The sequence below is a fragment of the Scyliorhinus canicula genome, chromosome 20 (genome assembly GCF_902713615.1).
Source record: "Scyliorhinus canicula chromosome 20, sScyCan1.1, whole genome shotgun sequence".
NCBI classification, from domain to species: domain Eukaryota; kingdom Metazoa; phylum Chordata; class Chondrichthyes; order Carcharhiniformes; family Scyliorhinidae; genus Scyliorhinus; species Scyliorhinus canicula.
Window position 1 is genome coordinate 80,995,115 of NC_052165.1, and position 27,863 is coordinate 81,022,977.

At 44.0% G+C, this 27,863-nt stretch overlaps 1 protein-coding gene across 10 annotated transcripts in view; it reads left to right on the plus strand.

Moving 5' to 3' along the window:
* cnot4b (CCR4-NOT transcription complex, subunit 4b) overlaps positions 1 to 26,336 on the plus strand; it is a 116,394-nt gene extending 90,058 nt beyond the window's left edge. For 3 of the 10 annotated variants that reach the window (XM_038781021.1, XM_038781019.1, XM_038781022.1), the window contains 3 exons: positions 5,307 to 5,513; positions 21,982 to 22,002; positions 25,121 to 26,336. In XM_038781021.1, coding sequence (XP_038636949.1) covers positions 5,307 to 5,513; positions 21,982 to 22,002; positions 25,121 to 25,416 — 524 coding nt within the window. In that variant the 3' untranslated portion in view covers positions 25,417 to 26,336. The remainder of the gene's footprint in view (positions 1 to 5,306; positions 5,514 to 21,981; positions 22,003 to 25,120) is intronic. The other 7 variants (XM_038781023.1, XM_038781020.1, XM_038781024.1 and 4 more) reach the window with 3 other exon arrangements.
* Positions 26,337 to 27,863: the final 1,527 nt, after the last annotated feature.

Here is a 27,863-nt window from a genome sequence, read left to right on the forward strand (position 1 = left end):
TTGTTGAAGTGTCTTCGTCCATACACCTTCGTCCTTACTCGAACCTCCTAGGGTGACCAAGCATAACCAACGTGTGTTGGTGAAATTGCCATTTATAGCTTGGCTCTTCCAAATGAGGAGTGATTTTCCTGACTTCAAACTCCCCAAACTGGCCCTGGTTTTTTTTTGTTCTTGCATCTGCATTAACTTAAGATGGGCACAGAGCAGACATGATTGGCAGCCAGCAAGGTTACCATCGAGGCAGGATTTACTCTGATTCCACAATCTGTGCTGGTTGAAGTAATAAATAGCCATGACAGTATTTCTGTTCTGGTGCAAAATGTATTCCATGTTTTAATGTTGATAGAAAAAGCTCAAAGAAAACCTCCTTTAGCCATGTTAATGAGACTATGGGGAGCTGTACAATTTAGTCAGAAGGATCCTGAACAGGTTACCCAGAAGACATCCTTTGCATTCTGGGCCAATCAGAAGGTGGTCATTGTCAGCAGCCTGCATTAACTACAGGGCCTGTGTGTAAATATGAGCATTCACAGCCAACAATTATTTTAAGAACCTGTTGGCTGACCTACAGCGCATCAATTTTTCTGAGAGCTGCTCAAGCAGGGTTGTAAATGTCAGTGGAGCGTTTTGCAAACTTATAATTATTGAAAATTCGTTCAGTTCAGCTTTAATTTTTTTCTGCCCTTTCAGTGTTCAGCTTGATACGTGATAAGCTTTAAATCAGGCACACGTAACCATCACGTCTTATGTATTTTTAAGAATAAATTTTCCTCTTTAATTGGCATTATTTCTTATCATACAAATATAGGAATTGGGAGCAGGTGAAGACCTTTTGGCCCTTCGAACCTGTTCCACCAGTCAGTAAAATCATAGCTGATCTGATTGTGACCTCAACACATTCTGCCTACTCCTGATAACCTTTAACTCCCTTGTTAGTCCAGAACCTCTTTACCTCTGCCTTAAAATTATGTCTACAAAATTATGAGAGGTATGGACAGGGTGGATAGCAACAAGCTTTTTCCAAGATTGGGGCTGTCAATTACAAGGGGTCACGATTTTGAGGTGAGAGGGGGAAAGTTTAAGGGAGATGTGCGTGGAAAGTTTTTTACGCAGAGGGTGGTGGGTGCCTGGAACGCTTTGCCAGCGGAGGTGGTAGAGGCGGGCACGATAGCATCATTTAAGATGCATCTAGACAGATATATGATCGGGCGGGGAACATAGGGAAGTAGACCTTGGAAAATAGGGGACAGGTTTAGATAAGGATCTGGATCGGCGCAGGCTGGGAGGGCCAAAGGGCCTGTTCCTGTGCTGTAATTTTCTTTGTTCTTTGTTCTTAAGTATTTATAGACCCTGCTTCCGCCTCTCTATGGATAAGAGTTCTAAACATTTCTCGGAGAGAAAAACTCCTCAACCCCATCTTAAATGGATAAATATCACTTGGCACAGATTGTTCATGAATAATCAGCCTGGTTTTGTTTTTTTTAAATAATTTTTATTGGAATTTTTTACAGAAAATATAGCAACAAACAATGAAAAGCAACAATATAACCCCATAATAACTCTAACACCCCCAAGACCGTATCAACGCTTGTATCCCCCCCACACCCCCAAACCCAGTAAACAACAGGAAATCTTAAAAAATAAATTAAAATTAAATAAACAAACATAGTCATCGTCTCCTCCCCCCCTCTTTTCTTCTCTCCCCCCCCCCCCCCCCCCCCCCCCCCCCCCCCCCCCCCCCCCGGGTTGCTGCTGCTGCTGACCCCGTACCCTATTGTTGAGCCAGAAAGTCGAGGAAAGGTTGCCACTGCCTAAAGAACCCTTGTACCGATCCTCTCCGGGCGCATTTGACCTTCTCTAGCTTAATAAAACCCGCCATGTCGTTGATCCAGGTCTCCATGCTTGGGGGTCTCGCATCCTTCCACTGTAGCAAGATCCTCCGCCGGGCTACTAGGAACGCAAAGGCCAGCGTCAGCCTAGTTTTGTTAGGGGAAGATCCTGTCTCACTAACTTTAGAGAATTCTTTGAGGAAGTAACAGGGAGGATTGATGAGGGCAGTGCAATGGATATGGTCCACATGGATTTCAATAAGGCAGTTGATGGCGTCCCGCATGTCAGACTGGTCAGAATGCGAAATCCCATGGGATACAGGGGAAGGTGGCGAGTTGGATACAAATTGGCTCAGTTACAAAGAGTCATCTCGACTCTAAACGTTAGTTCCGTCCTCTCCACAGATGCTGTCAGATTGTCCAACATTTTCTGTTTTTTAGATTACAGCATCTGCAGTAATTTGTTTTTATCTGTTTTTTAAACAATGGATCACAGTCGATGGTTTTTGGTTTGCGAATGGAAAGCTGTTTCTAGTGGTGATCCACAGGGCTCAGTTTTGAGGCGTTTGCTGTTTGTTGTATATGTTTTTTTTTGGAAATTAATGTGGGGGGTGTGATTGTAAAATTTGCAGATGGCACAAAAGTTGACCATGTCATTGAGGAAGATGATAGCTGTGGACTCCAGAAAGATATTAATGGTTTAGTTGAGTGGGCAGAAAAGTGGCAAATGGAACTCAACCTGATGTGTGAGATAATGCATTTAAAGAGGGCAAACAAAGCAAGGGAATACTCAATAAATGGCAAGATATTGAGAGGGGTAGAAGAATGAGACACCGTAGAATGCATGTCCACAGGTCCTTGAAAATGGCAAGGTAGGTGGATAAGGTGAGAAAGGAAGCATATGGAATGCTGTCTTTTTTTTTGACAAGGTATTGAATGCAAAAGCAAGGATGTAATGAAGGAATTGTATAAAACATTGGTTAGACCACAGCTTGGAGTTTTGTGTACAGTTCTGGTCACCACATTGCAGGAAAGACACAATTGCTCTGCAGAGGATGAAAAGGAGATTTGCAAGAATGTTGTCAGAGCCTGAAAATTGCAGCTATGAGGAGAGATTGGATAGGCTGAAGTACTTTTCCTTAAAACAGAGAAGGCTGAGGGCTGACATGATTGGTGTACAAAATTCAAGGGCCTAAATTGGGTAGACGGGAAACATGATTACCCTAGCTGAGGGGTCAATTACCAGGGGACATCATTGAATTTACAGTGCAGAAGGAGGACATCATAATAATAATAACTTATTGTTACAAGTAGGCTTCAATGAAGTTACTGTGAAAAGCCCCTAGTCACCTCGTTCTGGTGCCTGTTCGGAGAGACCATTACGGAAATTGAACCCATGCTGCTGGCATTGTTCTGCATTACAAGCCAGCTGTTTAGCCCACGATGCTAAACCAGCGCCTATTCTGCCCATCAAGTCTGCACCGGTCCTTGGAAAGAGCACTCTACCCAAGCCCATACCTCCACCCTATCCCGGTTAACCCACCTAACGTTTTTGGACACTAAGGGCAATTTAGCATGGCAATCCACCCAACCTGCACATCTTTAGACTGTGGGAGGAAACCGGAACACCCGGAGGAAACCCACATAGGCATGGGGAGAAAGTGCAGACTCTGCACAGCCAGTGACCCAAGCCGGAAATCGAACCTGGGACCCTGGAGCTGTGAAGCAACTGTGCTAACCACTGTGCTACCGTGCTGCCTGGTCATTGTTTTAAGGTAATTGGTAGAGGGGTCACGAGGGGAAACATTTTCACCCATAGGATGGTGGGCGTTTGGAATTCACTGCCCGCATTGATGGTTGAGGCAGAAATGCACCTGAATTGCTGTAACCTAAAAGACTATGGACCAGGTGCTGGAAAATGGGATTAAAATATGTGACTAGGTTTGTTTCCTCTCTTCTTGGCTGAAGTAGACACAATGGGCTGAATGGCTCCTTTCTATGCTTTAACATTCCTATGGGATACTCTTTATTTTGAAACTGTGTCCGCTGTCTCTAGTATTTCCCACAAAGGGAAGCGTCCAGCCTGTCAAGTCCCTCAGGATCTTATATTGTCACCTGGAACAATGCAATATAATAGTGATAAATGTGCTTTTGGTTGAAATGGCCAAGCAAACTTATTGCCTAATTGTTTGTGGTTAACTCTTGACCACTTGGTGCATCACCAGCAATATAATTTGGCCAATCCAAGCTTCCCCTCCCAACTAACAGAGGTAGAAAAAAGTTTGTAATGTGGATGAACCGCACCAAAAAAATGCAATTCCCAACAGCTGTTAACATTGAGGTATTCGTGTGCTGCTGAGACTGTCATCCCGGTTTATAAATTTTTTTTTTAAATTTAGATTTTTATTTTGTAGGCTTCCCAAAGCCATATATCCCTGTTCTAGTCTGTGGGAGAGTATGAGAATTCATTGGGCAGAACTTCCTATTCATTGTCAGCCCTCGTCAATTGGAACGGCAATACAATTTTGATTGCATACATAACTGCTAGAGATTTTTCTTTAATCGCTTACTCGGATCATTTCTTTTCTGCTAGATTTCCTACTCCCTCTTTAAAATACTGGTAGTTTTCGGATGCGGCTGTGATTTGATTTTCCTGAGCACAGTGACATTGTACTCTTAGCAGCTGAAGGTTGGAATCAGATATTAATTGGTTTGAACGAACCTTGTCGAACATGCCGACTAAAACCTGCAGAGTCAGAGGTTTATACAGGAAAGTGCAATCCCTTGACTTTGAAAATTGTCTTGGAAATATGGCGAATTTGTATTGCTTTTGGTTGTCATATGAATGAGCTGCAGACGTATCTTGATTAAGTCAACAGATGCCTTAGATTAAAGGAAGAAGCCTTCTATTTGGGCATCAGGTAGAACCATGAACACGTGAGCACGGGGCTAGAGCAATTTCCATGAACTGCAGTGACCGGAATAGAGAAGGGATCCAGGGAATGTGAGTGCGTTGTGATGGATGGAATGGAGCTGGGATCCAGGGAACGTGTGTACCATAGTGTCTGAAGTAGAGATGGGATGCAGGGAATATGCATAGACCTTGGTGACTGGAATAGAAATGGGATTGAGGGAATGTGCATGGACCTCTGATGGGAAAAGGGACTGGATCCAAAGGATGTATAAGCCCAATGGAATGGACACTGGGTCAGCAAGTGGCGACTGGTATAAAACTAGAATATTTGCTTCAATGAGCAGAGAAACAGCTAGCATGAGAATCCCAATAAAAGGAATGGAGATGCCACCTTTGGATGTGTGCAAATCCAAAGTAGACGGGGTTGCTGAATACATGTGAGCAGACTAGTGAATGTGAGATCCCTTAGGTGGCATGGAATCGAGACCAGTAAAATCCAAAACTTATCTGGCAATGCCCAGTTAATTTTTGTTTTTCCTTTTATTTTATTTTATTTTTTTCAGACAGCGGCAGTAATGTGGCAAGTTTAAATGTGAAAGAGTGGCAGGATGGTCTACGGGCACTGTTACCAAATATTAACATCAATTTTGGGGGACTACCAAATGCTGCTTCCTGCTCTTCAGTGAACCATGCAGCACCAACCTCAGCCAACAGCACCAGCCTGAACTGGGAGAGTGGGAGTGGCTGGATGGACCCAGCAATTATAACAGGTGAGGCCAACCGATCATCTCCATTCAGCTCACTCCTTTACCCCTGTACAGACCCCAGTCTGGATCCTGTTCAAACCTGAACTAAAACCAAATAAAGAAATAATACCGGCAGGTAGAATCGGCACTGATTTGTGATAGTTAGTTCTGAAATTGGAGTGTGTATTGATGATTTTGGATGTCGCTGGTATCCGTTGCCTAATGCTGCAGCAAGCGAAGTGGCATTTTTTTTATTTGCTAACTTCTTCTTGATTTCTGATGTTGGGAAGTATCTAATCGAAGTAAATGAGAGGGAAATCAGTCCTGACTGGATTCCCATGTTAATGGAGTGTTTGTGTTACTCAGACCCAGTAAACCGTAGTGCCTGGCACATTGACCTATTACTCAGTTCCACTGATAGGTTTCTAATCACTCTGGTTACAGTGAAATGTCGTAGTGGGTGCGTGATATTTTTGCACGCTCATTTCAGCTGTGTGACGTCCTCTGCAACATAGTTTGCTTTTCCAAACTTTGTACTGTGGCATTTTGAACTGATGTGAAAGGCATGCTGGGTCCAGGTCTGCCACTGGTTTAAAGGGTGGTTCAGTTGGAAGTGCCAAATCAATATTCTGCGAGATGCTCTTATTTCCCCTATTGACTTGTTTTTTCCAATATAGTAAGTAACCCTCTGCTGGTTGTATCTGTTCTGTAACTCTGTTTGTAACTTCCAACTGGTCAGAAACTGAAACTGAGCCATGGATGGGACAGGAGCTGAACTATAATAATCCTCAGATAAATTCCGTGAAGGGCTTCCTGTGCAATTGCAGGAGACCTGCTGAGCTGGCTATAAACAAAAAATGAGAGGAGGTTGTCTTAAGGTTAGACATGTTGGGTTAATGTATGCTATTGTTACCTGATCAGCCATGATCGTGATATTTGGTGGAGTAGGCACGAAGGGCTAAAAGGCCTCCTCCTGCTCCTATCTTCTATGTATCCATGTTACCGTCGAAAGCAACTTCTTCCTGAAAAACTGTTGATATTGCAGGATAGAAGTTCAAACTGAAAGACATACGTTCACTATTGGATTATTGCATCCAATCCCACACTACAGTCCTGAACACACAATAGGCTGATACAGGTACACTACTGGGGGTGTGCTGCTCTGTTGGGTCTGCCATCTTTGAGAGGACCAGTAAAACAAAAGCCCTGTGTGCCTTTTCAAGTGGGCATGAAAGATGGAACTCTTAACTCTTTCACAGCGAAGTAGGAAAGCTCTTTGTGTGCTGGCCAATATTTATCCCTCAATCAGTGTCACTAAAACAGTGCTCTAGTCATTATTTCACTGCCGTTTGTGGAACATTGGTATATGCAAATTTTTGCCGTATTTCCACAGTACAAAACTGACCACACCTCTCTGGCTGTGACGTGCTTTGGGATACTGAGGTGCTCATCTGCTTTAAACCTGTTGCTTCCACTAGAATGGTTAGCCTGTGTATTTTTTTTGTTTGCGTAAACCACCACACACCTTGCTTCTCCAAACAATGTTCCAGTTGTGCGTCAGAAGACTTTTTTTATGTTATAATTTAGTTATTGGTTTACCTTCAGTGGTATATTAGTTCTTGGCTCAGTAAATAAGTGTATCACTCATGGGTTACACGGCGCTCATTTTGTGCTTGTGTTTATCGCTCAATTGAGTCTCTCTGTTGTACAACCTGGCAATTAATTTGGGCTATCAAATGCTAGAATTATTCAGATCAGGCAGAATCTGTGGAGAGAAACAGTTAATATTTGAGGTTCTTAATCTCCCAAACATTTTGGACCCTGTTTTGAAAATAGGGCCATAAAATTAACTACAAGCCCTACCTGGGTGCAGGAATTCCTTTCGGTGCATAGGCTTGAAGTTGCATGTCAGAAAGAAACTCGATCTATACTGTTTTTTTAAAAACATTTTATTAAGGCATTTATAATTTTATAACAATAAACAATACAAATACAAATGTATACATAGCTCAGTGCATAACGCATCCCTCCATCTCCCATTGTTCCCACCTACTCAACACAAAATTGAATAACTTCCCCCTCCCCCCTAAATCTATACTGTTTTAACCACTTGCACTAATTGTAGTAGAAAAGATCTTGCACAGGGACTGGTTTAGCACAGTGGGCTAAAGAGCTGGCTTCAAATGCAGAACAGTGCCAACAGCGCGGGTTCAATTCCAGTACCGGCCTCCCCAAACAGGTGCTGGAATGTGATGACTAGGGGCTTTTCACAGTAACTTCATTGAAGCCTACTCGTGACAAAAAGTTATTATTATTATTACAGTCTTGGTAAAAGTACTTAATGTTATTTAATGTACTACGCTTTTTCACCAAACTTTTAGAGTTTTGCACTTTAAGTTAGTGCAGCTTCTGGGTTTTTATCCAGTAGTTTCATCTGATACCTTCCCATCATCAGTGATCGCTCAGACTCTTGATTCATTTCATGTAAGACTTGCCAGATCCATTGATGATTGAGCATCAAGATCTTGTCATCCACAGTAGTGTCTGATTCATTTTCATTTACTAATCTGGATTCCCAAGTTACCGCATGTGAGTAGTGGCTAAAATATTGACCGTAATTGGTGAATTTTCAAGTTCTTTGCTCTAGTCTGTTTTGTTGAGTTCTCATTTTCAAATCTATGGTGGGGTCAGACAAATCTTTGATTCAATCCTTTTTGTGCTGATTTCTGCCAGATTGGGGTAATGCACTGGGCCTTGATAAGAGTTTTGAGAAGGAAGAAATGAGCCAGCTCAAGAGTTCCAAAACAATCACCTGCTGTAAAACATACTTGTGCAGATCACAATTTGGACAAAATTAGGCATGGTGTTGATGCTCCGACAGTAAAATAGCCCCCGCCCCCAGACACCCAAACACTCATTCAGTGGTCAACATAATTCACTTTGAAAAGAAAGTTGGATACAAACTTGAAAAAGAGAACCTTGTGGTACTATGGGGAAAGAGGGGGTGTGGAACTTGTAGCTCTGTCAAAGTGCTAGCATAGGTTTAATGGACCAAATTACCACTTTGTGTTGTAGTATTCTAAGAAACACAGGAAGCTTCTCGTGGGAAGAAATCTGCAGAGTGGGATTAAAGGAATTACTGAACTTTATCAGAGAGATAGGGGCAGCACGGTAGCATTGTGGATAGCACAACTGCTTCACAGCTCCAGGGTCCCAGGTTCGATTCCGGCTTGGGTCACTGTCTGTGCGGAGTCTGCACATCCTCCCCGTGTGTGCGTGGGTTTCCTCCGGGTGCTCCGGTTTCTTCCCACAGTCCAAAGATGTGCAGGTTCGGTGGATTGACCCTGATAAATTGCTCTTAGTGTCCAAAATTGCCCTTAGTGCTGGGTGGGGTTACTGGGTTATGGGGATAGGGTGGCAGTGTTGACCTTGGGTAGGGTGCTCTTTCCAAGAGCCGGTGCAGACTCATGAGCCGAATGGCCTCCTCCTGCACTGTAAATTCTATGTGATATAGAGATTAAAGGTTTGTCAGTATTTCTGGTAAACAAAAAACAAGAGTATTTAACTGGGGCTGCAGAAGATGGCAGAGCTACTAACAATCTCCTGTAATAGTCATCTGGGTGGAGAGTTTGTGAAGAAAATTACAACACATTTGAATCTTTTTACTGGTAAGAGCTCCCAGAAGACTGAGCAGCAAGAAGTGCGTCTTTGAGAACCTATTATCTGTCCATTTTGCATTTAGCCATAGTTGTCTCTAGGTGTAAGCCGTTTAAGCAGGAATATATCAGGTTACAAATGTCACCATTCCGCACGAAACTACCTAAAATCTACTTTTCAGTTTCTATAAAATTGCTGGAAAATGTGCTTTATGCAAAATAGAAATTGATTTCTTTTTGGAAATGGCAGATGAGAGAACTAGTCACCTGGTTTCCACCACCCACTCAGTGCTGCAGGAACACTGCTTCAAAATTGATGACCACTCGTGTGTTTTCTAATGCAGCAACACATCCCCTTCCAACTTCCAATGCTTGGAGTGAACACAACCTGAGCTCCGGTGTATACAGGACTGATTCTGTTTGTTACCCCACGTTGTTTAGATTCCTAAGCCCTAGAAAGAAATGAGAGAGTGGTGGTGTGGACTGTATCGCCTGTATGGATCTGGGTTGTGGCAGGTGGTAGCATGTGAGGATTAATTTGTGCCATCCTTTGCGATCGAAACCCAATTTTCAAACCTTGTATCGTCTCAGCAAGCCGGTTGTCACTTACCTCGTTAGCTGTATTAAACCTCAGCAATAGATGACCTGGCCCCCATTGTGAGGGTCACAATATGTAACTTCCAGCATTGCGGAGTTTGTGCCGTTAGGCCAAATGTTTTGTTTCGAATGTACACACTAGTTTCTGAGTAGTTAAGACAGCCTATTGCTGGTAGCCCCCTCCCCAAGAAAATTAAATTCCGAAGTTAGGTTTTTAGTTTCCTTGGGTTTTGTGATCAGTAAGGCTACTCTTTATAACATGTGCTCCTGTGTACCTTCATTATTGTTTATTTTATTCCATTCTGCACCATGGAGCGCAAGGCTGCATTGATGGTTGGTGTGCTTGGGACTCCCTTATCCTGTAAGCTCTGGCTTGCAGTAACTTGACCCCTTCACCTGTGGCAAGCACAGACAACGGCTGCTCCCCCTGCTTCCAACAATGGAAAAAACAATTCTGAAGCATAGAGGGAGAGAACCAGGGGCTGGTTTAGCACAGGGCTAAATCGCTGGCTTTGAAAGCAGACCCAGGCAGGCCAGCAGCACGGTTCGATTCCCGTACCAGCCTCCTGGGACAGGCGCCGGAATGTGGCGACTAGGGGCTTTTCATAGTAACTTCATTGAAGCCCACTCGTGACAATAAGACATTTTCATTTCATTTTTTCATTTCATCTCATCTCTCCTCACTTGTTTCTTTGAAGCGGTTCACTGAGGTGAAATTTTCTATTTCACGCAAATAGTTTGAGACATTGAGACAATAGTTTGTTGAATTATATGAAATGTGTGGCACAAACAGGCCACTTGTCCCAAGCAGTCCATTTATGCTTCACTCGAGCCAAATACCTTTCTACTAGTAAAACCTTCTTTCTCAATTGCTCATCTCCCTTCTCCTTAAATTCATCAGTCGGATTTGCCGCAGCCAGTTCCACATGCTTACCACTCTTTAGGGAAAGAAGTTTCTTCTGAATTTGCTGTTTGATATCTTGGTATACAGTAAATGGCAGAACCCTTAAGAGTATTGACAGGCAGAGGGCTGGGTGTACAGGTCACAAAATGTGGGAACGCAGATGGAGAGGTAGTCAAGAAGGCATGCGGCATGCTTGTCTTCATCGGCTGCATTGAGCATAAAAATTGGAAAGTCATGCTGCGGCTGAATAGAACCTTAGTTAAGCCACACTTAGTTCAATTCTGGTCGCCACACTGCCAGAAGGATGTGGAGGCTTTTGAGAGGGTACAGAAGAGGTTTACCAGGATGTTAACCTGGTATGAAGGGCATTTACTAGGGGGAGAGGTTGGATCAACTCAGTTTGTCTTCATTGGAACGACAGAGGTCGAGGGCAACCTAATAGAAATATACAAAATTATGAGTGGCATGGACAGTGTGGATAGTCAGGAGCTATTTCCCAGGGTGGAAGAGTCAATTAATAGGGGACGTAAGTTTTAAGATGTGCGGGGCAAAGTTTAGAGGGGATGTGCGATAGAACTTTTTATACTGAGTAGTGGGTGCCTGGAACTCGCTGCCAGATGAGGTGGTGGAAGCAGGTACGATGGTGACATTTAAGGGGTATCTTGACAAATACATGAATAGATTGATATAGATCCCAGAAGTGTAGACGGTTTCAGGTGAGACAGGCAGCATGGTCGGCGCAGGCTTGGAGGGCCGTAGGGCCTGTTCCTGTGCAGTATTAATTTTAAATGCCTATTTTATATTAACTTTTTGTTTACGCCATCAAAACCTTTTTATCATTTTAGGAACTTCTAGTTTACCTTCCTGGGCAGCATGGTGGTTAGCACAGTTGCTTCATAGCTCCAGGGTCCCAGGTTCAATTCTGTCCTCAGGTGACTGTGTGAAGTTTGCACTTACTTCCCATATCTGCGTGAGTTTTCTCCGATTTCCTCCCACACTCCAAAGATGTGCCCGTTAGGTGGATTGGCAATGATTAATTGCCCTTGGTGTCCAAAAAGGTGAGGTGGGGTTACGGGGATAGGCTGGAGGCACGGGCTTAAGTAGGGTGCTCTTTCCAAGAGCTGGTGCAGACTCGATGGACCAAATGGCCTCCTTCTGCACTGTAAATTCTATGATTCCCACCTTGGCATTTGAGGGGAAAAGATACCAACCTGTTAAAATGCAAGGGACCAAAAGTATTGGGATACTGGACAGCCAGACCTCGACGGGCCCAGTGATCTTTACTGGTCCTCGTCCATTTGATTTTATTCTTCTGTCCTAAAAAGTCCACTGGCCCAAGACCACATATTCCTACTTGGCTATGAATGATAGTCAGCTATGGATTCAGTGGTAGAAGTGAATGGGTTCAATTCCCAGGTGAGAAACCTGAGCACACAGTCCCAGCTGAAACTGCAGTGCTGGACTGTCCTAGATGCCATCTTTTGGAGGGATGTAAGGGATCATGTAGCACTACTTGTAGAAAAGCTAGGGGGTTTGTCCTTGCAGTGCTGGCCAATGGGCCCTGTATATACTTTTGTAATGCATGATGGTTTTGTTTATCACAATCTCGTTGCTGATTGTGCAAATTGGCTCCATATTTCCTACATTACAGCAGTGACCACACTTCAGAAGTTTCACTTGGTGCTTTGGGATGTTTTGAGGTTGTAAATACAATTCTAAATTCTTCCCTTGTGGTTGACTGGTCCTGAAATACCAGGTTACTTGCAAAATGTGGCATGGTTTGAAAATTGGGTTTTTTGGAGATCTTTAGCAGCTCTCGGGCATTCAATATAGTTTTATTGCACTTTGCTTGACTTCTGAACCTATTTCTGTCAGATGTAGAGAATACTGCCAATAATTGCCACACATTTGCCTCATTTCTTCCAAAGTTGAAACATACTGGGATCAGTGAGGATGGTGAATGACTTGGGGAACTTCCAGGTGATGGTGTTCCCATATATCTACTGCCATAATACATCTAGTTTGTAGAGGTCATGGATTTGGAAGGTGTTGCCTAAGGAACCCTGGTGAGTTCTGCAGTGCATCTTTTAAATGGGGCACATGGCTGCTACTGTACATCGGTGGTGAAGGGTGTGAATGTAGGAGTGCCAATCAAGCGGGCTGCTTTCTCCTGGCTGCTGTTGAGCTTCTTGTGTTGTTGGAGCTGTACTCATCCAGGCAAGTGGGGAGTATTCCATCTCACTTACTCCTGTGCATCTGTGGCCAAGGAAACCAGGTCCATTTGATAGCAGCGATTGGGGTAAATTGGTTTTTTTCAGCCCTGAGTTTAGCCAAGGTCAGTTTTTTTTTTTTCCACCTCATCCGCTAAACTACTCCAGATGGTGTCACAGTGTTAATTTAAAGATTCTTGTAGACTAACGCAGAGTGTGGAAAGAAAATGTCCAGTTGATGTGTTGAGTGTGATTGCTAGGTACTGCCTGAACAGCATGAAATAATGGTCAAACAGAAACCAACAGCTTGAAATAATGGTCAAACGGAAACCGTTTCCCAGGCATGCCAATACCTTCACAGAATGGAGTGAGACAACACTGTTTTTAGGGAACTCTGCGATTACAAAGCCGTTCACTTCCAACCAAAATGTCAGTCTTAAAGTGTCTCGAACACGGTTTACTGCAAGTTGGCAGTTCAGTATTATGGATTTGATTTCACTGGAACTGAGATTGTACGATGTTGCTGGGAGGACTCTCGAGCATCTGAACTCCATTCTGCCAGGTCAGATCCTCACTATCCTTACTGCTATGAGTTTGACAGCTAGTGGAAGGATCTCCCGCTTTAACCTTTGCATTCTCTTCCTCAAAACCTTAAACCTCAAATCTCAGTCCATGTACAGTCAGAGAATGGGAACAGCCCTCTCTTTGTCTACCTAAATCTGTTATAATCCTGGACACCACGATTACAATTCTCCTCAATCTCTTTTACTACAAGGGGAAACCCCCAGGGTTCGCTATTAGTGATTTAGGAGTGTTTGGCTGTTGGTGTGGGCTCACGCACACAAGATACCTGCCCTCCTGCCAACTGACTCAGCACAGACCAGAGATTAATTAACTGGGTCTTTACTGCTCTCTGTGGCTTAGTCCCAAACCACACTGTGAATTGACCAACTGAGCCATTGGTTGCTGCTTTAATATTCAGGACCTAATCAGTAACCCCTGTTAAATGCATTTAAGCTGCCTTTCTCCAAACTGAGCACAACACTTTGTTGCTTGTGTTATTTGAACACTGGTTGTGTTTTAGACTCTTGTTATTTGGTATCTTCTGTTGGAGGAGTGAGCAGAGGAAAGCAGTGATGAGTCCTAGTTATTTAAGTTGGCACTGAGAGAAATTTTGTTGTGTTAAAATACAGCAAAGGCAGAAACAATTGCAGCAAGTGAGAAAGACATACTGAGACATCATATGAATGCTTCTACACTACGAGTTAACAGAATTATGTGCAGCAAGTTCCTGGGATCATTCCATGTCTCACTCTGATTAACCCACCATTAAGAATGGGTTTGACAGCCAAACACTGAAAGCACTGGCAATCCGCTGGCTCAGATTGATGACAATGGTGCTCTGAATATTGCTGCTCGTGTTGTATTAGTGCAGACATTGCCAGCTCTGAGAAACACATTCATTTTTCTTCTGTAGACATTGGACAGACTGGAAATTCATTGCAAGTATGCTCTGGTTTTAAACAAGATCTGCTCTGCTCAGCATGATAGCAGCATATTAATGTCACCACCATCATTTACAATTGGTTTGGATACAATCAAGCCTTGACCCTACTCCTTATTTGCATCAAGTTGCATTGCTCCTGAATCTCCTAGTTCCTGTGTTAAGTGCAGATCCTAGTACAGCACTGGAGATGCTGGGTCTTCCTTCCCGCACCCCAGGTGAAATTTTGTATGTCAGATGTTCCCCAGCATCTGACACAGTAACTCCGAGTAAGATGGTCTTTAACATGCTAACAATCCCGAGGTATATTCTCCCAAAGGCCGTCATTGGTGAGCAAGTGGGTGTGTTGAACTCTGGTTGAGAGCAGTTGAAATGCTTTGATTATTGCCAGGCTCAGATCATTCCAATACCTCTTGATCTGGGTGGTTCAGCCTCTCACTAACTAAATTTGTTAAACTGGGGGTGGTTTGACCTATTCATGTTAACTTGAACTTACCATGTCGTGATTCACTGCAATTTTGTTAGTTAAATATTACATGAAGTACCCTGGGTCACTGTCCGTGTGGAGTTTACATATTCTCCCGTGCCTGCATGGGTTTCACCCCCCACAACCCAAAGATGTGCAGGTTAGGTGGATTGGCCACACTAAATTGCCCCATAATTGGGTACTCTAAATTTATATTTTTGAAAATTGCATAAAGTGATATTCTAAATAATGAAATACCTTGTTGCACATGAGTGTGGTTGGTTTGCACTATAAAGCTGTTCTAGATTCTATGTCTATTCTATGAATAGACTTCTATGTCTATTCCGTCGAGCCCCTTTGGAGTCCGTTCAGAGTTATAGCCATTACAGCACAGAAACCAATCTCAAGGTTTGGGGAGAAAGAGGTTCATATATATTTATGAATGGTATGATTGCAGTGTTATATCGGTCGTATTAAAATAGTGGGAAGAGTTAATTTTGTGTTGCCCTGGGATTTGAAAATTACTTGAAGCCAATTCTGTGAAAGCTAAGACTGGCTCCAAGTTTTGATGTGTCAGTTTATCTTAATATGAGTAAATTCTTTGAGCTAATCTGATCAGTCCTGGTTCCTTGCCTTTTCAGGATTGTCACAACCATGTATCACCTCCCTCTTCTTCCTAAATCTCTCCTTCCATACTGATCTTGCCATCATGCATAGTCTTGCCAGTCTCATCCTATTGATCATAGATCAAGCCATCTGTGATCATCTTTTTTTATCACTTTCCACCCACATCCTCCATATCAGCCCCTGGGGGGGAAAACATTATTCCCTTATTCACTTGTTGTTCTTTCAAAATCCCACTGCTTAACATTTGGCCCTCTAAATGCAAATCTTCCTTTCAATTAACCATTGAAGATCCATGAAACTGTACTGAATCCTCGCTAAAAATTAAATTCCTTAGTCACTGTCCAAGGATGGACCAGACCGTTGGCAATCATGGCATCACACCAGATGTTGCTGCTGGGCAAACCAGACCCCAATGAGGTCAGTCTCGCTAATTGTAAATCACTTTAAGGAGGAAGAGCTACTGCCCCCAAACGCACAGAGCTCCAGTAACGCCGTCAGAATTTAAAAAATTAAAAGATTTATTTAAAAAGAGAAAAAACTGAAGCACGTTTGGTTGAAGTTACGCTATTTACAGAACAACCCTCAAAAAAGCTTCCTGCTTGGTCAAAAGTACGCAAGTAAACTACCTTCTTGGGAACCACCTCCTATAAGTTTTTAACCATAAAAATTCAGTAATGGGCAGCACAGTGGTGCATTGGTTAGCACTGCTGCCTCGTCGCACTGTGGTCCCAGGTTTGATCCCAGCCCTTGGTCACTGTCCATGTGGAGTTTGCACATTCTCCCTGTGTCTGAGTGGGTTTCACCCCACAACCCAAAAGATGTGCAGGGTAGGTGGATTGGCCACACTAAATTGCACCTTAATTGAAAAAAATGAATTGGGTATTCCCAAATTATAAAACAAAAAATTCAGTAATATCACAAAGTCAAGGAATTGCACTTGCTTCCAAAAGGAAGTTCAGAAACCAACTCTTATCCGAAAATAAAGATTCACTGGCTCCACATTGGATGGCTGCTTCCAATTCAAAACCCTCAGCAGCTCACACATGAGCCAGTGGTTAGCATAAATGCTTCACAGCTCCAGGGTCCCAGGTTCGGTTCCCGGCTGGGTCACTGTCTGTGCGGAGTCTGCACGTCCTCCCCGTGTGTGCGTGGGTTTCCTCCGGGTGCTCCGGTTTCCTCCCACAGTCCAAAGATGTGCGGGTTAGGTAGATTGGCTATGCTAATTGCCCGTAGTGTCCTAAAAAGTAAGGTTAAGGGGGGGGTGGGGTTGTTGGGTTACGGGTATAGGGTGGATACGTGAGTTTGAGTAGGGTGATCATTGCTCGGCACAACATCGAGGGCCGAAGGGCCTGTTCTGTGCTGTACTGTTCTATGTTCTATGAAAGAGCTGGTTTTCATGGCTTGTCTCCTGTGCCACCAACATCCCTTCTTAAATATCTTTAATCTCTGGTTGCATTGTCCTCAAACATCTCTCCGAACTCAACTTCTCCAAAAATCAAAATCTTCCATGTTTCCTATTTTGCCTCTACTTTTGGGTCAGTAAAATTCAATATAATCTTCCCTTGTTTACTCGTCGAACCTTTTTATAAGCTGAAAATTTTCCTTGGCAACTCTGAACTCTTTAAAAATTCAACAGCATATATGGCTGGAGCAGGGAGAAATATTTAGATACATGCAGGTTCGAGACTTTTCCCGGAAGCAGATACAAAGCTTCCCGGTAGAGCTGGCCTCCACAATGCTGGAGAAGGTGCTGATGACAGGAGGACTGGAGAAGGGGGTAGTGTCGGTGGTTTATTTTGGGAAGAGGAGAAAGCATTGCTGGATGGGATCAAGGCAAAGTGGGAGGAAGAGTTGGGAGAAGGTTTGGAGGAGGGGTTCTGGTGTGAGGTGCACCAGAGGGTGAACGCCTCCACCTCATGCGCAAGGTTGGGGCTGATACAGCTGAAGGTGGTATATAGAGCACACCTCACAAGGGCGAGGATGAGCTGGCTCTTTGAGGAGGTAGCAGATGCGTGTGAACGGGGTGGGGAGTGGGGCTGCGCAACCCACGTCTATATGTTTTGGTCCTGTCCAAAGTTGGAGGATTACTGGAAGGAGGTTTTTAGGGTAATCTCTAAAGTGGTGAATGTGAAACTGGACCCGGGTCCTCGGGAGGCCATATTCGGGGTTTCGAAACGGGTGCGGAGGCAGATATTGTCGCCTTTGCCTCATTGATTGCCCGAAGCAGGATCCTGTTGGAATCATAGAATTTACAGTGCAGAAGGAGGCCATTCGGCCCATCGAGTCTGCACCGGCTCTTGGAAAGAGCACCCTACCCAAGTTCAACACCTCCACCCTATCCCAGTAACCCCACCCAACACTAAGGGCAATTTTGGACACTAAGGGCAATTTGTTATGGCCAATCCACCTAACCTGCACATCTTTGGACTGTGGGAGGAAACCGGAGCACCCGGAGGAAACCCACGCACACACGGGGAGGATGTGCAGACTCCACACAGACAGTGACCCAAGCCGGAATCGAACCTGGGACCCTGGAGCTGTGAAGCCATTGTGTACTCTCCACCCTGTGGAGAGGAGCAACCTCTCCACCCTGTGCCCTGGTGTGGCGGGGAGGCCTGTTGGAATTCCTGACTCTTGAGAAGGTCAAATTTGAACTGAGGGAAAGGATGGAGGGGTTCTACAATTCATGGGCGTTATTCATTATGCACTCGAGAATTGGATTACATTGAACATTGTGGGGTGGGGGGGAGGGTTGCGGTTGGGGAACTGTATGTGTTAATGGTGACTATGCGTAATTCCTGATTCCGGAAGCAGATACAAAGCTTCCCGGTCGAGCCGGCTTCCACATTGCTGGAGAAGGTGCTGATGACAGGAGGACTGGAGAAGCGGGTAGTATCGGTGGTTTATTTTGGAAGAGGAGAAGGCATTGCTGGATGGGATCAAGGCAAAGTGGTAAATTTGGGAGAAAATGTGAAAAAGGAGATTTAAACTATTTATTAAAAAAAATTCAACTGCTGAAAAACAAAGTTTGCCTCTTATCTCACAATACAAATTTTAGATCTAACTTGTTTACTTAACTCAAGCTCTTCATAACCACGCAGACAACCTGTCTCTAGTAACCTTCCCCCTGTTTAATTAACCCTAGACACAATACCAACAAACACAGCTTTCTTTACTACACATACTACCAATATAATTTTGTCCCGCTCCCCAACCAAATATTTTTTTTAAATCAATCTCTTCCATGTCTGACCCAGGGCAGCTCCATATCTTCTCGATATCTCCACTGCAATAACTCCCACCCCTCCATCTGCTGAAACCTTCATCCATGTGTTTGTCACCTATTGACTGTTCAAATCTAATCTGGCAAGACTGGCTAATCTGGCTCCTTGAGGCCTGAAGCACTAGAATTTCTTCTTGAAACCTTGCCTATTGGCTTTTCGGCCTCTTTCTCCCTTTAATGTATCCCTTCGAAACTGCCTCTTTGACCAAGCCCTTGTATGGCTCGTTGTCAGAATTTGTTTGGTAGCACCCCTGTGAAGAAACTTATCAAAATGCAGACATTGAAGGGGATTTTTAAAATCAAATTCATGTAAATTTACACTGCTAATGTGTAATGTCACAGGATGGCTGATTGTGTAACATGTTAGTAAACCCATTGATTCTGTTTGAAATTTTAAGATTGAATGTGGTGAAAAGCTGCGCCATTATTGACTGGGTCCTTTCAGACTTGGAAGTGATTCTAAACAATGCCTTGTGAGCTGGCCAGGGAATCCATAACTAGAGGCCACAACCATCAGGGTGACAAATGAAATGAGAACTTCAGGAGAGAATCCTTTGCTTGGAGAGCGTTGTGAATACGAATTCAATACCATGTTGAGTGGTTGATGCATTTAAGAGAAAAAATACTTGAAAAATAAAGGGATAGAAAGATATATTGATGGGGTGTAATGAAATGGGTTGGAAGGCATCTCCTGTGAAGCACGAGCGCTGGCTCAGAGCTGGTATGCTGAATGGTATGCTCCTGGCTGTACAATTTGATGCAGTGAACGGTGTCCCATAAGGCATAGGGGCAGAATTGGGCCATTCGGCCCATCGCGTCTGCTCCACCATTCAATCATGATTGATATGTTTCTCATCCCCATTTTCCTGCCTTCTACCCATAACCCCGATCCCCTTATTAATCAACAACCTATCTATCTGTCTCGAAAGACAGTGATTTGGCCTCCACAGATTCACTGCCCTCTGGCTGAAGAAATTCCTCCTCATCTCTGTTTTGAAGGATCGTCCCTTCAGTTTGAGACTATGCCCTTGGGTTCTAGTTACTCCTACTAATGGAAACATCCTCTCCACGTTCACTCTTATCTAGGCCTCTCCGTAGTCTGAAGTTTCAATGAGACCCCCTCCTTGTCCTTCTAAACTCTGAGTACAGACCCAGACCTCAACCACTCTTCTGACAAATCCTTCATTCTGGGGTTCATTTTTGTGAACCTTCTCTGAACCCTATCCAAGGCCAGCACATCCTTCCTCAGATAAGGGGCCAAAATTGCCCTCATCATTCCAAATGGGGTCTGACTAGAGCCTTATACAGCCTCAACGGTACATCCCTCCTCTTGTATTTTATCCCTCCTCTTGTATTTTAGCCCTCTTGACATGAATGCTAATATTGCATTTGCCTTCCTAACTGCCAACTGAACCTGCACGTTAACCCTAAGAGGATCCTGAACTCGGACTCCTAAGTCCCTTATGCTTCTGATTTCCAAAGCCTTTTCCAATTTAGAAAAGTGTCTGCCTCATTCTTCCTACAAAGTGCATAACTTCACATTTTTCCACATCATATTCCATCTGCCACTTCTTTGCCCACTCTCCTCGTCTCTCCAGGTCCTGCAGCCTCCCTACTTCTGCAACACAATCTGTTCCTCTGCATTGAGTGGGGAGTGACTAAATTGATTTGGTCCATGATGTGTCGATTATTTGCTGGAATTGTGATGCTTTAGTTGTTCTAAGGAGGTCCCATTAAATTGTTCCCTGGCGCTGTGAGACAGCAATGCTAACCACCATGCCACCCATGAAGTGTTCTGGGGCAGAATATTCCCAGAAATGTGCTTACTCCAAGTAGGTTGTAACCCTTCAAGATTGACTTCTCATGCTCTCTGAACAAGGCACTGCTGCGAGCAATTTAGGAGAAAAGCTGATAAAGAATTTGTTTCAATTTATTTTTGTTCAAGAAATATTTAACATTGGGGTGGGGAAGATTGTTTAATGCGAGTGTGTGTATTGAAACTGCCACAAAAATGTAAAAATCCTCACAGATTAACTGGGATTATTTTCAATTGAAGCTATTCTGTGCTGGGAAAGGAAGTTGTAATTAGAAAGGGGATGGTACAGTGGTTAGCACTGTTGCCTCACAGCACCAGGGATCCTGGTTCAATTGCGACCTCGGGTGACTGTCTGTGTGAAGTCTGTCCATTCTCTGTCCGGGTGCTCCGGTTTTCTCCCACAGTCCAAAGATGTGCAGGTTAAGTTGATTGGCCATGCTAATCTTGCCCTTTAGTGCTCAGGGATGTGCTGGTTGGGTGGGGTTACGGATAGGGCAGGGGAGTGGGCCTGGGTGGGGTGCTCTTTCAGCGGCGGGTTGGTGCAGACTTGATGGGCCGATTGGCCTCCTTCTGCACTGTCGGGATTCGATTGTTCTGTGCTGTGCTGGGAAAGGAAGTGGTCATTAAGATGAATACAAGAAATTGGTAAACCCCGGACACAATGTGTTGGGGTCCGGGTTAGAAAGCCAAAGAATTTTTCTCACTCCAATTTCCTATATTCTGTTCAAGAAAGTGTTCAGAATGCAAAGCTGAGAAAAGCTTATTTTAAAAACAACCACTTGCTGGCATCTTGAAAGAAGAAAAGCCGGATTCATGCTTCAGATGTGGGGTGGGAACATAATTATCAGTTGTGATCAAATGGCTGATTGTGTCTACATTCTCAGTAACAGAATGGACCCTTGGGTACAAGACAAAACTTCTGCAGGACCCTAAGCCAGCAAGAGATTACCTGCAGGAGGTGGGGCAAATGGAAGAAATTGGCTACTAAAGACCTTGAACGCTGTACTTTGATCATTATTTCTTGTTTTTTCCTGTTGGTCTTTAAACTTAATGATTGCCACAGTGGACAAGAGTAATAATGAATATTACCAAAATGCCCCTATTTTAGTTTTCTGTTAATTCAGAAGTTAACCAAAAATATTTCCTGTTTTTGTCGTATTAGTGTAAATATCAGGAACAGCCTCCTGCATTGTACCCAGAAATTGGTGCCTGTGCAGTTTAATTAAGGAGTCAGGATCCCCTTGTATCTCTTTTAAATTAATACCCACACCTTGATTCTATTCCTTGCCAGTTAGCAAACCAATCCATGAATGATAACCGACAGAGTTAAATGTCTGACATCCAGCTTCCAATCAATAAGCAGCCTTCAGGTTAAAGATAACACTTTAATGAAATTTCCTTTCCTATTATTTCATTGTGCTGCCACTAGGATGTCAGTGGAGTGTAATGGGTGCGTAATATTTTCCTACTGCTTAACTTGAATGTATGGATCTTGCAGCAGAAAGATTTGGAGCAGTATTTACAATAAATGTTGAGCTGTGTAACAACACTGCGGTACAGTACTGGTGGGAACAGAACTTTCCCTGCATAGCACTGAGGTACTGTACTGGTGGAGACTAGTCTGTCACTAACATTGGGGACAGTACTGGTGGGGACAGGTCTGTCACTGTACAACACTGGGGTACAGTACTGGTGGGGACAGGTCTGTCACTGTAACATTGGGGACAGTACTGGTGGGGACAGGTCTGTCACTGTAACAGTGGGGACAGTACTGGCGGGGACAGGTCTGTCACTGTATAACACGGGGGTACTGTACTAGTTGGGACAGGTCTGTCACTGTATAACACTGAGGTACAGTACTGGTGAGGACCAGTCTGTCACTATAATACTGGGGTACAGTACTGGTGGGGACAGGACTGTCACTAGGACACTGGGGTACAATATTGGTGGGGACGGATCTGTCACTGTATAAACACTGGGATACAGTACTGGTGGGGGCAGCTCCAATGTACTGTATTGCACTGGGATACAGTGCAAGATGGGTCTGAAACTGTGTAACACTGGGGTAGAGATCTGGTGGTATACAAAATGCAGTGTGTATTTTTCCTGCATTACGCTCAGAGACAGCACTCGGAACATGACAGACTTGATCAGCAGAACAGTGTACATGTGTGCAGGGTGTTAAGAGTTGATAAATGTTATTCTAAAGCCTTCCCTCTCTCGATAGGACAAACCAATGTGATCCCACAGTGAATGTTAGGAAACCTCAGTTTACATTTGTATTGCACCTGTGACATCCCCTGTCTGTCCCAAAGCATTTCACAATCATTGGATTCCTTTTGACGTGTTTTCATTCTGATCTCAATGTCGCAACCACGTTACACAAAACCATGTCTCATATTCAAAAAATGACCCGACAATCTGCCTGTGACTGGTCGAGCTCTCTGCTCCTCCCAATAATGTAATGGGATCTTTTATACCCACCTGTAGCATGAGATTCCATCCTTGATCCCTTTCTTATGTGTGTAATTCCTTCTCCTCGCTGCCAAATAGCAGATGCAGGCCAGGTTTCTATCTGTGTGTGAATGCTCCCCAACTCGAGATCTCTGGTCTCGCCCTTGGCTGAGGGTTGTTGCAATACCCTCACATTGGATCCCTGCTTGGAATTTCATTTCCTTCCTTCAGTGTAAGCCAAATACATTTGCGTGGCTCAATCATGCAAGTGTCCCTCCTACCATTGCTCTGTCAACCTGCTTGACAATGTGCTCAGACTTACCCTGGTGCTGTGCAACCTCTGTGTTCTGTAACTCTGATTGAACTTCCCATCCAACGTCATATCTGTCGCCTTCCAACCGCCAGACTATTTTTCTCTGAGCTTAGTTGCTAGTTTTTGAAACCCAGATGCTACTTTTGATTGCCTCTTTTCAAATCTGGAATGGTTCAGTATTTGTCACATAGAAACATGGTGGGGGGAGGTGGCAGCATGGTGGTGCACTGGTTAGCATTGCTGCCTCACCGCGCCGAAGTCCTAGGGTCACTGTCCGTGTGGAATTTGCGTGGGTTTCGCCCCCACAACACAAAGATGTGCAGGGTAGGTGGATGGGCCATGCTAAATTGCCCCTTAATTGGAAAAAATGAATTGGGACTCTAAATTTATTTTTAAAAAAGAAACAAAGGGGGAACATGAGCCAAGAGCTATATCTAACTGCTTCTTGAAAACATACAATGTTTTGGCCTCAACTACTTCCTGTGGTAACGAATTCCTCAGACTGTGACCACTTCTTCTAGACACGCCCACCATTGGGAACATCCTTCCTGCATCTACCCTTTCTAGTCCTGTTAGAATTTTGTGTTTTTATGAGCTCTCCCCCCCCCCCCCCCCCCCCCCCCCCCACCCTCGTTTTTCTGAACACCAGCAAATTCAATTTCTCGTACTTCAGTCCCGCCATCCCTGAATCAGTCTGGTAAACCTTCGCTGCACTCCCTCGAGAGCAAGAACATCCTTCCTCAGATGAGGAGATCAAAACTGCACACTATTCCAGGTGTGGCCTCACCAAGGCCCTGTATAATTGTAGCAAGACATCCCTGCTCCTGTACTCTAATCCTCTCACAATGAAGGCCAACACACCATTTGCCTTCTTTACCATCTGCTGCACCTTCATGTCTACCTTCAGTCACCAGCCCTTTATTCATGTCATAGAAAATGGACTTTATAATCCTCCTACTTTTCCAGTCTTTCCTGAGCCCATTGTAATTTGCTGATTTCCCCACCTAGCATTTTCTCAGTTTGTCAGAGCATGGTAGGTTTTTCATCCCTAACTTTGTGGAACTCTTCCAAAATCCATTCAGACAGTACCTCTGCACTGCTTTCAAAGTTCCTTTTTTTTTTAAAAGAACATTTAAAATTTGACCTGCTCTCCTTTCTTCGGTTGCTCCCATCTGTTCAGATTCTGGGATGTATTCTGAGGCAAGTCTCTGATCTTATTGGCCCAGGAACCTTTGTTACTTATTGATAGCCTCAGACATTTGAGAGGCCAAAGGGCAACAAGGGCACTTCGATGGGGGCTTTTCACATGTGTATTTGAGTTTGACTCACTCAACTTTTCACCAAGCTGTCTCCCAGTGGAGAGACGAGAGAAGCTAGGCTTGGAGCAAAGAAAGTTGGAGAGGTTTTACCGAGAGCTGTGAGGAGGAGAAGATGGGGGCATGAGGGCTTTTTTTTAATGCAGGCATGATCTGAAATGGTGGTGGAAACAGATTTATTTGTAACTTTGAAAAGATAAATGGATATACGCTTTCAGGCTACGCTTTGGGATGAATGAATTGCTCTTTCAAAGAATTGAAGAGTCTTCTGCCACTGAAGGAGGCCATTCAGCCCATTCCATCCTGGGTGGTGGGGGGGGAGGCCAGCAATCTAGTTAACCCCATTCTCCAACTGTATTTCTGTTTTTAGGTTGAATAACGTTCTGTTGTGCTGTATAATTCTACTTCAGTATTATAGACAAGAGTGTATGATTGAACACTGAGTTCTCAAACTGATGTCCAACATGTGTGTTTCCACTCCACAGGTGTGCCAGCATCTACAGGGAACAGTTTAGACGCTCTGCAGGATGAAAACCCTCCACATTGGCTGAAGTCGCTCCAGACGCTGACAGAAATAGACGGCCCCACAGCAGCACAGACTGGGCACAGTAACCCTTTCAACACACAGATACCCTTACACAGAGCTGGCTGGGCCCCCTACCCTCCACCCTCCAACCCCGGCAACTTTCACTCTCCACCTCCAGGCTTCCAGACCACCTTCAGACCCCCCAACAAAACCCCCACAGATCTTCTACAGAGCTCTACATTAGATCGTCACTAAGGAAAACTGATTTACTCTCCTCTTCTCTCCCTCTCTTTCTCTTTCTTTTTTCTCTCTCCCTCAGTACACATAATCTCAGTTCCTGATCAGTACCAGATGCAATGCAATCGCAGCGTTACGTTAGAATTACCGGGAGATGTTTCTGCTCATCAGTCTCTTGACAGCATGCTCCCCTGCCTTGGGTGGGCTGTAGTGCCTCCTGCTGACCAGTGTCTAATCCACCAGCTACCTAGAACAACAGACTAACGCAGCATTGAATGCAGCCATTTGATCCATTGTGCCTGCACCTCTTGCAATATCAAATTATGCATCACATGACAGGAAAACCTACCACTGGTGGGTGAATGTGAAAACTGCACAGTAAAACACACATCCAGGAGAGCTGGTGTCAAAATTCATACTTAACATATAATTAATAATGTTTAAGTTCGTGGTCAGCGGGAGAGTGGCATGCTGGATAAGTGGTTTGATTCATGGTTATATATGGGCATGTAGCTGAGGAGTGGATGAGTTGACTAAAACAATTTGATTTTTTAATTTTGACTTTAGCTTAAATAATACAAGAAATATGTTTTAAAAAGCATTCACAAATTTAATACCTAGACAATAAAAGAACTGCTGAACACAGAGTGGTATATACTCATTTCTTTATCTGTCTTTCTCTGTGTCTGTCTGTCTCTCTTGGCATTTAAAATTCACTGGAATGGGAGCTCTGGGATAGCACTGCATTGGGGGTCACTTCATTCATCAGGAGCACAACTTCTTGAAACTCTGCCTGCCGCTTCAAGTAATCTGTAGGTTCTGGACATCGTGCAGTATTTGAAGAGAGTGTGGTTAACCTTGACGCTAAAACTAAAAATGTACCTCTTCAGATTCGAAACTAAATCTTAAATAATAAAAAAAAGAATACTTGACCCTGCCGAGTTTTGTCTACCTATGTGTCTGTTCTTGCATTCGCCTACGTTCAACACTAACAAACCAGCGTAGCTGTGTCTGGTTCTGTGGAGAGACCTACGGTTGTAGTCAGTTCTTTGGAAGTCTGACACCTTGAGCAAACTCTGTGGGGTGCCTGGATAAGCCATTCATGCAGAGCCCCAGTGAATATTAACAAACTCTGAAAGACTCCTTGCACATACTGACTAACTCTTTTGGACCTTGTTTCTAACGTTATCTAACACTTGTGCACTCTCACTCCAAATATTACTCCAATCCGGAGCAGCCCCTACAAATTCAACCAAATCCCATTCGACATTTGAGTTAACTCCTTGCAGTATTAACTAATGTCTGTGATTCCCCTTGCAGATATCAACCCAATTCATCAGGGTCCCCTGCAAATATCAACCCAACTCCTGCGGATCCCTCATGAATATTAACCCAACTTCCAAGCATTGACAAAGAGCTTTGACAATCATCCAGACATTTTCTCTCTCCACAGATGCTGTCAGACCTGCTAAGATTGTCCAACATTTTCTGTTCTGTCCCAAGCATATCGTGGATAGTAACCAACTCCTGAGATGTCCCTGTGTATATTGAGCAATTTGCAGACCCTTTCTGAATATTACCCCAACCTGAGGCACCCCCAGCAATTATTGATCAAGTCCTAAGAACCCCTGTCCCAAAATGCAAGGAAGCGACATTTTTGCAGAAGGCATTCATTTTTTGTTTGGAAACTGCAACAGAAGTGAAGGTGAACAAGTACCAAACTGGATGGCCATCTGGGCACAGAACTGTGCTTCAAACTGAGGTTTGGGACAGCTGAGCATACGTAAAATAATCTGATGTGTCTTGTTGCAACAACAAACTTGTGCCTTCAATATGGTTTTTAAAAATCCCAAGATGCTTCAAAGGAGTATTATAATAACCAAAATTTGACATTAAATGACATCATGAGACATAACAATATAATCTCGAGCTTGGTCAAGAGAGGAACTTTATGGAGGTAACCCCCAGAGGTTCGAACCTTGGCACAGAGCAGCCAGCAATGGTAGAGTGATTAAACCTGGGGTTTCTCGAGATCAGAATCATAAGAGCATAGCTGGCAGAGAGAATTGTGGGGCTGGTGAAGGTACAGAAAGGGAGATGCAAAACCAAGACCGCAAACCGAGAAAGGATTTGAAGCTCATGATGGTGAATTTTAACCCTGAAGCACTTCTAGCCTGGGTACCAATGAAGGTCGGAAAACCCAAGTGTTTGGTGAAAACACTTGGTAAGGGTTAAGATGTGGGCAGCGGATTTGGACGAGCACAAGTTAGCGGAGTGTGGAGGAGAATGGCACGGCGAAATTGGAATCATCATGTCCAGAGGTAATAAAGGTGTGGGTGAGGGTGTCAACAACAGGTCTGCTGAGGAAGGGACAGAATCGGCCAATGTTACTGAGGAGAGAATTGACAGCCTTGATGGTGTGATTGAAAGCTCAGCTCAAATATGACAGCAAGGTTGTGTCTAGT